The sequence below is a fragment of the Artemia sp. Qi Xiang Cuo genome, chromosome 1, assembly GCF_049724085.1.
Source record: "Artemia sp. Qi Xiang Cuo chromosome 1, ASM4972408v1, whole genome shotgun sequence".
Taxonomy (NCBI): domain Eukaryota; kingdom Metazoa; phylum Arthropoda; class Branchiopoda; order Anostraca; family Artemiidae; genus Artemia; species Artemia sp. Qi Xiang Cuo.
In genome coordinates this window covers 76,671,688-76,687,081 of record NC_142794.1, presented here as the reverse complement: position 1 = coordinate 76,687,081, position 15,394 = coordinate 76,671,688, and the positions used below count along the sequence as shown (strand labels likewise).

At 35.7% G+C, this 15,394-nt stretch overlaps 1 protein-coding gene across 1 annotated transcript in view; it reads right to left on the bottom strand.

Annotated features, from left to right (window-relative positions):
* Positions 1–6,451: 6,451 nt before the first annotated feature.
* The window catches only part of LOC148956736 (dual specificity tyrosine-phosphorylation-regulated kinase 2-like), a 49,440-nt gene continuing 40,497 nt past the window's right edge, over positions 6,452–15,394 (bottom strand). The window contains exon 4 of the mRNA XM_089087108.1: positions 6,452–7,230. Coding sequence (XP_088943234.1) covers positions 6,626–7,230 — 605 coding nt within the window. The 3' untranslated portion in view covers positions 6,452–6,625. The remainder of the gene's footprint in view (positions 7,231–15,394) is intronic.

Sequence of the window (15,394 nt, the reverse complement as noted above, 5' to 3'; positions counted from 1 at the left end):
GCCCCTCTACAAACTGTTGAAAAAGTGGTACTTATGTGTCATCCCAACCACACTCAAGAAGTGAAGTTAGGTAAATCATAATGAAACATACCTAAATGATGTAAAAATACAATACTTCAATATCAAACATGGAAACTACAACATAGAATTATGGAAAGCAGGCCGCCCATAACACATTATATTAAATACCTAACCAGCTCTCAAGGCCGTACCCAGGATTTTTTTTCGGAGGGGGTTTAACTCAAGATTTTTTTTCGGAAGGGAGGTGGTTTACACAAAAAAACATCAAAAAGCGCATACGAAATTTGTTTATATCCATTTTTGTTACGTTTTTACGAGTCAAAAAATATTTCGGGAGGGATTCAACCCCCCCCCCTTTAACGCCCCTCTGGGTACGGCCTCACCAGCTCTATATATTAAATACCTAATCATAATATACCTGCATAGTGATTTATCTCACTCAGGCTAAGCGGATTATCTGAGTGCACGCAGAAAAACCGGTTTTCAACAGATCAAACTTCTTGAGTGGGGTTAGGATAACACGCAAGTACTGAAAGAATACAGCTTTTGGGCTTATAATAATGGGCGATAACACATTGAATTATTTAAAGATATTGTTAGTTGAACTATGACATGGATTTACGTAAAACACCCCCTGTTTTGCAGTCAAATCTATAAAGGAAATAGGTAGGCATTTAGAAGCCTAATTAAAATACTGTACGAATAACATCAATTGGTAGATTTATTACCACTACTAACAACTTACTGCAGAGCCAACCACCTGACCCCAACAGAGCTGCGCACACTCCTCATCCAACAGGGGCGAATCTCCAGCATTTTTATTGGGCGGCAAGAGGGGTGTGTGTGTGGGTCTATACCCAGAAGGTCAAGGAGCACGGGATATATAACATTTTCTCTCCGCATTATTGGAAGGGGGCAACTGCCTCCCCCCGCAAACGACGACACTGTCATCCAACCTAATCTATTCACAGTACTCTTTGTCCCCTCCCATAAAGTCCAAATTTACTTTGGATTATTCCCTTTTGACCTCTTTCCACCCCATTCAGGGACGACAACTGCTTGTCGTTTGGCCCTGGATGAATGGTTAAAAAGTATAATCTTTGACAATCTGCCATCATTCATCTCAAACTTTCTTTCATTATAGCCATTGACAGTGGGATTGAACGCCATTTTTTGTACAGCTTATTGTTTGATATACAGTCAGTCAAACTACTACCAAAGACTATCCCAATTCAATCATAAAAAAAAATTATGAAAACCCCTGAAAAACTTTCACAGTATTGTTACAGAACAGCCAAATTCGAGGGGGCACCAACTTTCTACCACCTCTTGTACATCTCAGACCGATAAGTATACCGCACAGTCCCACCACGCTTAGCACAGGCCAATGGTATACGTAATCTCAGAAAGTGGACACCCCTCAGACCAAAATTATAACAGAAAGCGAATACAGTTCAAGGCAAGGATTGCGAAATCCGAATTCTATTTTTATTTTTACGAGTTTTACACAAAAAAAAAGAATGCTTGGCTTTTTCAGCCAAAATTGATATTTAAAATTCAAGCACACACAAAAATCAATTCTTGTAGATGAGGGAGTAAACACAATTTTAAAATGTTTCTAGGATACTCCAAACTATGGCTCTGGTCTAGCCTCAAATCAAAACAATGGCGTCTTACTTCCTTTCAACAACGGTCTGAGGGACTGTCAAAAACGGGTTGGTTTGTCCCTGCCTTGGGTCATAATCTTCAATACGACGAAACAGATGGCATTTTTTTTATTTTTAATATAATGAAAATGCCCTTCTTTCTTACGGAATTTGTTTTAACATGTAATAAAATTTGGAGTCTGACTTGTTATTAACCCACCCTTAGGCCCTCTTTTTGGATGTCCCGTTTCACCCTTCAGACATACTGCACTCCAGACGCATATCTACAAGTACTTTTGAGTCCAGCCCCTGCCTCAAACGTCATTAATTTTTTTTTTATTATTTCCATACCTTCTTGTTACTTTCTGCGTAATTTGCCTGGTTGTTAGCGGTTTAGACAAATCTGCCCGCCCTTAAGTAAATTCCTGTGTATGTAACTGTATATCCCCACCCACCAAGGCGGTGGAGGTTGTGGACACGCATCTCCATCCGTATAGGAGCACGCGGGTCATTGTCTCAGGGGAAGGAATATCAGAGGAGCTTTTTCAGTACAAGTTCCATTCCAAACATAGAACCAAGTATTGAAATATGTCAACAGCATGAGCTTTCTATACAGATTAAACATATTTAGACTAGAAAAACCTTCCATAAACATAACACAAAATATGTAAATGTACCATTTTGGTCTTTCGTCGATTACAACGTAAATATACTTTGCAATAAACAGATTTCAGGCAAATTCCAGGGACGAGGATGGAGGAATACGTCATATAAGGTTTGGCCCTTTGAGCAAACCCCAAAAATAGGTAGTAGAAGAGCAAGGGATTGACTTTTGCAAATGGACTTACACATGAATAAATATATTATGTCTAAAACCAAAATTCTGCGGGAGGGTTTGTTATTTGGGGATGGGACCCGCAAGTTGAAAAAAAAATTTTGGTCAAGAACCGAATCGTGGTTCATTTTAAAGCCTTCTTCTAGAAATTCTCCTTTGGAAATATGGATAACTCCAGAAAGATTCTCTACCCTTACCTTACTGTAAGCAGATATATTTAACTAGTTGTGCAGATTCTGATGTTTCTATCATAAAATTAAACAGAAGGTTCAGAATAAAGTCCAGCTAATTCTACCCCCCGCCACCCCCTCCCCCTTGTAAAATTCCACCCACAAGTAAAACTGAGCCGCGACAGTGAAAGTATGACAAATAAAAATACTGAAAAGAAAGAAGGAATTTTTGAATGATCTACCCATATTCCAAATATAGGCAAAATATGTGGTGTCGAATATCCTATAGTGTTTATTTTTATAAATTAAAATTTGAAAAGAGGAATCTAAAGATTATGCTATGGGAAGGAGGATGTATTGGGGCCCAGGAATGAGCACTGAATTTTTTTTCCTGGTCAATTTGAAACTTACAGTCGTAAGTCTTTGTGCCAAAGAGACTAATGAACAAAAATTATTCAAAGGATTGGCCACTTTCAAATTAAGTCCCCCTAATAAAGGGGCCTTAAAAAGGGCTGAATTTTTTTATTCATGAAAGTGAAATGAAACCTTGGGCTAAGGGGACCCCAATTCAGAAGGATTAAACAAAACCACTGCCGAAACACGAAATAAAAAAGAATCAAAATTAAATAAGACTGTGAAAATAAATACTATAGAACACCAGGGACCGGCAAGCTTTTTCGGCTCCAGATCAAAACCAACCATAGTGTGAATAGTAAAGGGACGCTTGGGTCAATGATAGTTTCATTTTAAAACAGTCTTTTAATGAATAATTTTGCTAAGAAAATGATTAAAATGTACATTTAAACTTTACTTAAAAAAACGGGGATCAGAGGTTGCCAACCCTTATTCGACACCACCTATTCAGCTTATATCTTGGAGTATATTCCAAAGTCCCTTTTTTTAAATGTCAAACTTTCTCAATGTCTGCTCAATTTTACATGTGGGGGAGTTTCCCATGGGGGGGGGGGAGGGGGATATACCTAGCACGCAGAATAACATATGATATACGGCCCAAATACAATTAATGTTTAAACTTATGAACTTTATAAGCAGTTTGTCCAATATGCACCCCGGCTTGAACAGCTATAATTAAACCTCAACTGAAAATTTTTACAGAAAATAAAGTTACCACTGTTTTGAATTACTTTATAGGACGACCCTTCTCCGTCAAATTCAACCCAACAAACGGCAAAAGTTCAACCCAAAGGCCCAAATCTTACCTGCAAACAGGAGGGGGAAAGATTCCTTCCACGATTTCTCTTTCCCCTATATTCAAAAACATAATAATTCAAAAAGAATTAAATATGTTCATTTGTCGTGTTTTTATTCAAAAACTATCAATTTCTTATAGTTTTAGCACATCAAATCTGGATATAAATTCCTTAGAATATACCGTAAATAAAATTTTGATGACCAGGTTCTGGACCAAAGATGCCCAGTTTTTGACATTCCGTTATTACACAAAAAAGAACTCTGACACCAAGGAGAAAACTAAGCTGAACTTTAATCAAATCAGACCGTTGTTAATTAAAAAACACAATAAATTTGGTCAAAAACGACCTCTATGAAAGACAACAAATACGCCTATGCTAAATCTAAAAAAGAATTCTGGCCACTAAAACCTAAATTTTCCTAAAATTGTACCACAAAAAACAGCGGTATTCTCAAAGGTAAAAAAACAAAAAAACAAAAAACACTTGAATTCTGGGAACAGTGCCTCCCTTAAGTCGCAATTTAAAGGCAAGATTCAAATCCAATATGCCTTCATTGACGAACCTGAAAAAGGGGGAAACCCGTGAGTTTACAACGATTCTAACTTGATAAGAATCTATGATTGGGGGCAAAAATAGGTCCAATCATTATGTTATAAAAGAAGAAAAAATTCTTATTGTCACCAACTGAATTTATCAATATTTACAATTGTTTGAGCAGACTGAAAGAAAAACTAAAACTTGCTACATAATCGTACCTAAACTCAATTGTGTACATCTAAAATTAAAGCAGGAAATTCGGGATTCAAAAAATGCGAACGCACTATAGAGAGAATAAAACTATCATGAAATAACCTAAGGCATGAGACCTATTACTCAACTATATCCGCTATTGCCTTTAGGCTAAAGCTAAAATTGTCAATTTTGGATTTCACTAAAAAAATTAATGTTTCGTTCCAGAAAATCTAATTTTAATTGATAGAGAGCTATCTATGTACATACTTCTTGAATGCGCTCCCTATCTTATTACGCAGTCTGCTGCTTCATTACAAAAGACGAAAAAACTTTAAGCTTTTGGAATACGTGATGCTTTTCAGTTAAAATGAATATCACACTTTCTATGCTATACCACAAAAAAGGAAATAACCAAACTTTTCTTGAATTTATCAGTAATTCCTTTTTACTCTCGCCAAGGGAATGTATATTGCCTCCCATAGATGTAAAAGAATTTTGGCTCCCAAATCCCGGCCTCCCGTGCATTTGAACATTAGTTCGTTTATATGTTTGTTACTCTTACGTCTAACAAAACGTGTATACAGTTTCCTAACATGTGGCTCTTTGGCATTGCCGAGACTGGGTTCTTTTAAATAAGAAACTACCCTTCCGCAACAGTTGGCACTTCAACTGTCCAAATCCAAGATCTAAGAACCTGTTCATTTTACAATATCGTTTACACAATCTGTATAACAGATAGTTTTAATGTCAAACCACCGAGAAACAGAGAGTTTACTTGTTAAATATTTTAGGACTAAAAAACATTTCAATCTTGTTACTGGCTTTATATTTCTCCAGAAGAACCAATCAGGTTTTAACAATGTGGTGTTATTCCTGTACACAGAAATTGCATTCCCTTATCCATCTAGAGTTGTCGCTCTAAAAGTAAGTAAAAATTAGCCAATTTTTAAAATGTGGGATATTTTCGCTCTAGAATTAACTTGAAAAAAACCCACAAAACACATTATGTGGAACTAAAGCACACTGTACAACAGGGACAGTAATCTTTCTTTTTCTCTTTGAACAAACTACAATGCCAATTTACCAGAAAAAAAAAATCAGAAGTCAGTATTCTAAACCTATTTTACTTATTTTTAAACTACTTTTATTTAAGAGTATAAAACACACTTTTTAGAAAATATAATTTGTTAATCCTAGTTTTTCTTCATCTTGTTTATCACGAGATATAACAAACTTTAAACTGTTTTTAGTTACTTATATAGATGGAAGAAGCAATAATTCTTCAGGCGAGGAGGAGGTTCTTTTCTTAGATATATTCAAAGAATAGGAAGGTCTACTTATCGGTGCAATAAATAATGCTGGATAAGAAAGAATGAAAAACAAATTGAGATGCTCCGGGATTATTTTCGCAACAATGGTGTGACCCCCTTCCATGTTACTATCTTGCTTCTGGGTAAATAGTTTTAATCAAATTCACTTGAATCAAAGAAGAGGCAATGAAAGGAAATTTTTAATTTGCTGGAACGAAGCAACTAGTCAATCTTGCAAATCTTAAAAGATGTAATTTAGTTTTGGGTTAAGACTTTGAACAGAAAAAAAAAACCACCACAACATGGGAAGTGTTGGCTGATCTACACTAGTCCCAATTCTTCTAAAGCTCTTAGGTTTCCATCCAACAGTTTTTTTTTTCGAGTAATGATAGTAGCGTCCGATAGCATAGAGCAAGGAAAGAGACTTTTCCAGGATCGAGATCAAATATATGATAAAAAAAAACCGAAACCGAGCACGACTTCTACAGGCCATTTTAAATTGTTGTTGCATTCCCAAGATGTGAAGAAGAAATGACATTGACAAACAAACAACTCACACTCAAAACAAAAGTTCAAATGACACTATTCAAAATAAAACCACCTCAATATTCCGTCAGATTTAAAATAGACTTCGCTTCATCGTGCCAGATTTAAGTTATCTATATATTTCTTTTAATTGCACAAAACTAGGCTTTGATTAGGACTGAAGACCAAGGCTAGGCAACTTAGATCCATCCAAAGTAAATCGATTTTGTTTAGCTGCACCACTACATACCAAATTGTCCGTGCTAACACTATGACCATTTGTATCGCTGAATAATGCACGACGCGCAAAACTACGCGTTACCATGGAATGTCCACTGGCCGGCACAATTATTGTTTTTGATACGGCCGCAGGAATATTCGACATTGATCCACTAGTGGAGCCAGTTGTTTCAACAGCTGTGCCATTGATGTTGCCACCAATTATAATAATGTCCGGGTTATTAGGATCTTCTCCATTATTCGAAATTATACTGCTATTGGCACTGTTACTAATTCCCATGTACGTTCCGATTCGAGTAGGAGTAGATGATTCTGTTACACTTTTTTCCGAAGGTGGTCGTGGAAGACGCCTTCTTAGCCAGCTATGTCTTAGAGCCTCTTCGGGAGTCATCCGAGTCTGTGGATCCCAGTCCAAACATCTGTTAATAAAATCCATAAAGAGTGTTTCATCTTCAGACATGTCGGACAAGGGGTCAGTGGATGACTCACCATCGATTATCACTTCCGACGACGAGGTGGTAGATTTGTTCGTTTTTCCTGAAAAATAGAATAAACCACATTTTAGTGTTTATCGACCCCAAAAACTACTTAATCGAACCACTGAACCGTTCACCCAAGGTTAGGCTTACAAAACCACACGAAACCCAAATAATACATTCTAATCAGGCTAAGTAGAGAGAACAAAAAACCAGTGTTACAAGATAGCTTTTTTTAAAATACGACTTTAGATGATATCAAAATAGACAACAGAAGCCCAGAAAACAAAATTGTCGTGCTTCCTTCTACTAAACCACAAGCCTTAATATAATTCAATAATAGTCGTTCTTTCGCCCACTAACAGAAATTGCTGCTAGAGATTAACCATACTAAATGAAATTCTCTTATCTACAAACACACTGCAAGGGCAACTATACTCTGCCCAAAACTACTGCTACGGGACTGCCATTTGCATTTTTCAAAACGGCCATTCTGAAATATATAGAGGCCTATATTTTTTATGACGTATATTTTGAGCAAGAAATCCTATTCCTGGCTGCAAAACAGATTTCAGCAAATAATTGAGACCTACATCCATACCAACACCATTTAAACCAAGGACAATTTCATTCTAGTGAAGCACACTGTTGGTAAAATTGAGCATTAAATAACACAGGGTAAAACGGACTGAACCGATCGATCAAGTTTGTTTTAAATCATAGATTTTATAGAAAATAAAAAAGGAACGTAAAACGTTTTGAAGCAGCGCAATCGATAAGTGCTTCAACATTTCAATCGTCTTTTATAGCTATAAATAAGGTAAAAAAATCTAGTTCTTCTAAGCCAGATGAAAAAAAAAATAATCAAAAAGATTTCTTTAATGCATGTTTTGTTGGTCATCACCCCAAATCCAAGGAGACTGTTTCAAACACAAAGGGTTTTCCCTTTTTCGTTTGTAAAATTTGAAAACGGATATTCCATCTTGTTCTTGGCAACGACTCATAACCTAAGAACTTGGTGCATTTGAATAGGGACTGCTTCATACCAACTTCGCTATTTCGATGTTGAGCTGAACTGAATTACCGGTAATAGTGCTGCCTAGATTATTTAACTATCGACGAGCGTTTGAATAAAAAAAAGAAGACTGAACAGATCATATAAGTAAACACAGAGAGATTGAGAGGAGAGAAAGATAGCAGTGGTGCCAATTCAGGAAAATCTAAGGAGGAGGCATTTGTATTTTTTCAGTTTTTTTTTTTTTAAGAAAAGCCATAAAATCTATTTTCAAAATCAGAGGGAGACCACTGTTCCACTACCCCCACTAATTGGTCCCCTGAAAGACAGCACGAAAGTAAGTGGAAGAAAACAACAATAGAGCTAATTTTAATAAGACTTGTCACATCTTTCCAGGCACAAATATGCACAAACTTACATCATATAACTAACCACCGTCGATTTTATGAAAAGAAAAGAAACAATTATAGAGTCAATCAAAGCTGAATCTCCGAAGAGAGTTGACAGATGAGGCTTGGAGGATTTAAATCAGTTTCATGTTCAAAAATCATTCACGAGAAGATTCATTCTTGTCTTCAATAATTCTAAATTGCTATATTTCACTAAATACCGAAATCTGTTGTCACATTCAAAGAATACCCAATTCGTTATCCCCATAAACATAAAAAAAAAAATACACAGCTAACTCTACAGCAACAATTTTTCATTCAGACTGACCAACGGAGAGGAAATTAGTTTCAAGATACTATTTAAGCTTCCAATGGAAGGTCGTGAAACCCTCTAAACAGTTCAGAAATCCAGGAAATCGGCCAAAGACTGGCCTAGTGATGAATCTTAAAAATTATTTAATTACATTTCCGTTAGATCAAAATTAAGTGGAGTTAGCCTTTTATCGGCATATGTTTTTTTAAAGTTTAATATTTGAATTTACTAGCTGCTCATTGATCAAGAAATACAGCTTAGAATATTAAAATCATTGTACAAGAAAGAATTATGACTACGCTCATGGTTGCTTTATACATATACAAAAAAGCACTAGACATCTGTCCAGGATATTCAAAGATATACTTGACTAAACCATGAAGTTGAACGATAAAACTGAGTGTTATAATTTATGATTTTCAAAAAGAAATACTAGCCTATATTAGAATTTTGGATAAATAAACTTCATACAAAGAACTTTGTATTTTATTAAAATAACTGGAAATGGATAGTTCCTTGAATCGAAACACAAAAGAGACGACTGAAAATGAGAGGGAGGGGCAACGAATTGTCGAATAACTATCAAATATAAGAGGGGATGGTACTTCAACAAAAAAAGGAGGAAAGACATGACGAAGTCGTAATTAAACATATTCGAAGCCACTCAAAACTCAATCCGGTTCAAGTCGAATTTATTCAGACTTGTTACACTAGACAGTGTCACAAAAGGAACATTGAATAGACAGGAACAAAAAACTGCATTAAAGCATCTGAAAAGTATATAAAAAAGCTGTCAATAGACATGTCAAAGAACAAGAGTGATATGTCTTCTTTTTGTGACATTTCTCAAGGAAAGAATTCTCAAAAAATTGCCAATCAGGAATGCAGACATCCTTGCAGAAAGAGACTACAAAAAGTTGCAGAATATAAAAGAGCAAAAAAGCACACAATGCCTTATTTCTTACATCACGGTAAAGACGGCGAATCGGAATGAAATTATGAATAAAAATGACAGAAAAGAAACCTCCATAGTTATACGACCTTTTTTGTACCTTCATTTGGACATTGAAAAACTGACAAAGAGAGGGTCAAATAAACCTACACAAAAATAATTTATGTGTAAAAGCAGCGAGAGAAAGACGAACCGAGAGGATCCAAGTTTTCTCAGAATCAGAATTGAAATATATTAAGTTTTTCGATTTCTCAAGCGAATCAAGATTTTCGCCAAAAAGTTCCATACTTCTTTTCAAATATACTTAATTAGCAACCTAACTATAAACATGTCAATCAAATATTGAAACGGTTTCTATAGTAATAATTTACCTATAATCCACATCATACAAAAATACAAGACACACCCACAAGGCCGTATCCAGGGGGGTAATGTTACAGGGTTTGAGCCCCCCTAAAATTATTGCTCGACATGTAAAAAGCAACAAAAAGGGGAGTCCAGCTTATTCCCCCTCCTCCCCTCTCGACAATTCTCCCAGGAGAATTCTTCTCAAGTGTAAAATTGAGCAGTCAAAGAGAAATTTAAGACAAAAAAAGAAAAAGAAACTGTATAATAGTACCTAATGTACTAAGAAGGATCGCATTTTAATACCCAATTTGCCTAAATCTTTAGAACCCTTCAGATAAATATAGAAAGGGGTATGGGAATTAATCTCTCATCTTCCTTCATTTAGACTAAGTCTGAATAAGGGAGCTACAGGGTTATACCTTCCTTTTTGTAAAAGAAAAAACAAAACAAATGCAATCATAAAAATATATGCAAAGATGCGCAAGTGTACATGAACTAAAGATCACCAAAATTTTGCTGTAAAAAGGGGGAGGGGTTTGGAGCTCAGAAATGAGCCTCAAAACTTTTTCCAATCAATTTGAGACTTACACTCGTTAGTCCTTGGGCCAGGGGGACTAATGTACAAAAAAAAGAATCAAAGGATTAATCCTCCTCTAACAAAGGAGACTTTAAAAAGTCCCGTTTTTCGATCGACCTGCCACTGGTACAAATTCTGAATCCGCTAATACACATGGCCCAACACCAGGGTTATATTAGCACTTTTAATACTCTCACATTCCGAGCACACAAGGTTCGCCATCACTACTTAGCCCATCTATTATGCAAGGCTGTGGCTAACAACTTCAAAAGTAAAATCTAAATATAAAATTTACATCAAATTACTCAATTGACACTGGAATACATTTTCTATCTTATTTTTATCAAACATCAAACATTTTTTTTTAATATTATAAAAGGAAAAAGGTCAAAACAATATTAAATCAATTCACATCTTAAGGAGAACAAATAAAACCCGTTATAATGGCTAGGAGCATCCACTCCAGCAACGGAAAAAAGATATACATGCCCTTGACATTTAAGCTGTTTAATGATGGTTTTTTATTCACACATTCAAGTGGATACTGACAACTATAATATTTACTAGAAAGGAGGTGAACAACCTCAAAATTTTGTACGTGGGGTGGGGGACTGATTCTTCAAAAATGCATCATAGCATACTTACAACTTACATCAGTTGAGTCAGTTGAGAAGACAATTATTTTCAAAATGTGGCGCTATTTCAAGGGGAACCTTCAAGGGGACAAATACAAAAATAGGCGGACAATAGCCAAAGGACCAACATGGACTTAGTAAAAAGCGACGCCTTCCACCTTTTTTTGGCCTCGGCTTGAAGATCGGATGGTAATGGAAAATTCGGAAAGAGCTTACTTGTTTATCAATTCTGGATTCTAGCGCCCTTCCTAAGCAACTAAACGGATCTAAGGGAGCATGACCTTCAAATTTAACCCTGGGCCCTTCAAAAGGGCATCGGGTCAAAATCTAAAATAACACCTTTAATCAACATTGTCAAAAGTCTAAGAAATATTCCTCCTGAGGAAACATCCAAATTATGTAGATAACTGATTTCAAAAGAAAGACTTCAAAGATATACTTTACAAGACAGGCCGACATACAATACGCTGTTGTACGAACATTCCTTCCATATGCCAATTATCGCTACTGCTACCACCATTACTACCCCAACTGTTTATTAAATTAGTTAATTTGAATTTTGACCTTTATTTTTGAAGCTATAAATTATTTTAAAGGATAATCTGCTACTACTAACAACTCACTGATTCAATATCTCACCTGAGGACTGCACAGATGCGCACGCTCCTCGTCCATCCCGGTCTATTTAAAACTCCCCTCTTTACACCCTCCCAAGATGTTTCAATTCCCTTTAAACCTTTTCTTACTTCTTCCCACCCCAGTCATAGACGACCTGATCAGTATCCAATGCAATAGTGTGTTGTTTAGGAGGTGTTAATGTTAATTTGTTGTCGATGATGAATTTATCAAATTGTTCAGTATCAATGATTCAGTGTCAACAATTCAATCACTTGTGTTGGAGACAAGAGGATCTAAAAACAGAGCACAGTAGGGAGTCTTTGCTATAGATCTGACTAAAAGTAAGATAGGAAAATTAAAGAAATACAAAAAACTGTAATAAAATACAAGACATCTTGATATTTGGGTTGGGATATTGGTCCTACCCCCCCCCCTGCGTCAACAATGTAGGCTTAAATGGTTAACTTCATAGCGACACAGTCAAAAGCCACGTTCCCGTTTCATTAAATGGAGGAGACGCTTTTAAATCCAACACTAAAATAGGACGTTTTTAAATCCCATGCCTTAACGTATGGAGTTCTCCGTATCTCGAAAAGTTCATCAAACGAACATCTGAAAACAACTTATCTTGCTTTATACAGTTAGAAATTTCGTTAACACCCAGTCTCTAGGTCGAACACAGTCAGATGATGCCACAAAACGGGTGTAAGCGTCTCGGAAGAGACAACAACCTAACCTAAAGCCTCAACATGTTTCTGATATTCGCAACACAGGATATAGAATTCGTCGTTTTTTCTGCTGTTTGTCAGAAGCAAGGCAATCGTGTATTTCATACAAGAGATTGCACGCAGTTCGTAAGCTTCGTTCGAATTTTATAAGTAGTTTGGAATGTATTCATATTTCTATGCATAGTTTCACGTTTGGCAAATCACGTTCAAACTTAAGGTGAGTTTATTTTGGGTGAGGCTGGAGGGGAGTTAAAATGTTTATGGGGGAAGGAATATTTTCTCTCCGGTCCTCACGAAGAGAGAGCACGCTACGGGGCTTTTTCGCGTGTACCCAGATTCTAGACAAGTACCCTTTTTTCTTTTGTATGCCTGTCATCCGACTGGATCTTTGATCAATAAAAAATATTCATTATTGGTTTACCGATACACCAACCGTATGGTGGAGAAAATTCAATCCTGAAAATAGAACAAGTGGACCTAGTCAGTCAAATTCGCCTTTGACAGTTTCAAATACCTTATGAAAATGTTTGCATTAGCAGATCTATCATTTAAAAGAACGAAAAAAATTAAATGAAATTTTGCTTTCAACGAAGAAGGTAGCTTTGCTTGGAGGTTATAATACGTTGTTGGGCAATCTCGACCCAACTAGATGCCCATCAAGAAATCCCAGACACCAAAATTCGATCGAGGATAACTAGCTGAAGAAGTATGCTAAAATGTAGAAAAATAATGTCAATTTCTTTAGCATCTGATAAGAAGTACTTGCCGAAAGCACAAGATAAAACCTACAAATATCGTCAATTTCAATGTTCAAATAAAGAAAACTTAGGAACAAAGTTTCACTTATCGACCAAAAAATGGAATTGTATGAAGGAAGGTGACAAAGTGGAATATACAAGACTTGAAAAATCAGCGCATTCAACGGAGGGGAGGGAGGGGGATTTAAGGGTCTAATCAAACAGTCCGTGGTAACGAACTGCAAAAACGGAGCGACTCGGCTGAACAGTAACCGATACTCCTAAAACAGACTTTTGATAACAATTATTACATCAAGAGTTGACTTTTTATGATGATTCCAAATTTATATAATTATTACATGAAAAACTATCATATTTACATGAAAAATATATCGAAACATTTTACTATTTAGTCATGCCACAAAGATGTATAATAAAAAAAAATACTTTGCAAGATATTCAATAGAAAAGCCAACTAAGTACATGTCCCCACGGTCCTCTTCACTTTCCGCCTCTGGCTACGTCACCCGATATTCATAAGGGGAAAAATGGATCGATAAATATTTGTCAAGAAGGATTGATTCCAGGAAATTCAAAGATCTAGGCTACACTTTCCACCAGATTAAGAAAAATAAACACATTTTTAGAGACATTTTTGTCATCTTAGTTATGTAATTTCATATTTGTTTTTTTTTTTCAGTAACAAGAACCACTAATTGGTATTACCCCAGCTCAGGTGATTGGCGAAATCTGAAAAAACCCTGGATGTGTCCTTCAGCTGCATTTTGCCAATAACTATTGTTTGCTGTATTTTTGTAATTTTTAAAGACAAATCACACGCAGTAATTTTTTTGGAGGGACGGGGGGGCGAGAAAAATAGAAGAAGGTAGAACCCTATCAACAGTTTTTCTGTATCCCATTTTTCTTTCATTTTTTGTCATCCCGTTGTCTGCTTGAAAAATATATTAGGTTTTGTAATTAAAGTATGTCTGCATTAGGTTTTTTGCTGTTGAAAACCGGTGAAATCTGTTTCTACCTCTGAACAAACTAAGCAGTAAACATTGGTATAACAGAAGGAAAAATTATGACTTCAGCATTGGACTTACCGTGTCAAGCTCAAGATTAGGCAATAAAACTCCCCCAAAAAGAAATCTTTCAAAGAAAATAAACAGTTACATTTAACCAAGGACAATCAATTACCTTTTCTTTGAAAAACTTTAACTTTCTTTGAAAAGCTTCGTTTTAATCTCTGTTCGTTCTTAATTGACATTGGTTTTCTACTGGTCTTTAAAAGGAGTATTTGTCAAGTTTTATTCTCCTTTTTTTCTGCTTAACAATTAAGGCTTTGGCTTACCGTTTATATTTTGGACGGAATTTTGCAACAAGTTTTAAATAGATTTACTATACAACTTCGGATGGACCAGTAGGAAGAAAACTATTCAAATGAATAGATTAAAAACCACATAATCACAGGCATTCTATTGGTCTGATATTGATGAAGGATTAAATTATAATAATCCTATTGTGTTGTCTTCAGTTTTAATTGCTTGTTTGTTAAAATAAATGCACTTTGAACTCATTTATTGAAATAAGTTCTGATTTGTTCTTTAAAATAAAATAGGAAATCCATAATCAATACAACCAGATTTGTTCGGTTTGAAATTTCCCATGTTCTAGAATTTGAAATACAAGTGTCTTTAGAGCCTGAAATTATAAGCAGTTCAACATAAAAAATAGAAAATTTCGTACTAAGACTACACACAACCAAATTTTTTATCCAGCATTTATTGTCCCTGATAAGCTGAACGGGTGACTTTAAGCCTAATTTGAAATCCACCTGATTCCCTGTCAATATTCTATTAAAGTTTGAGCTGGGTCCCTTAAGCGGTTAATTTATACCCCTTAGCCGTATA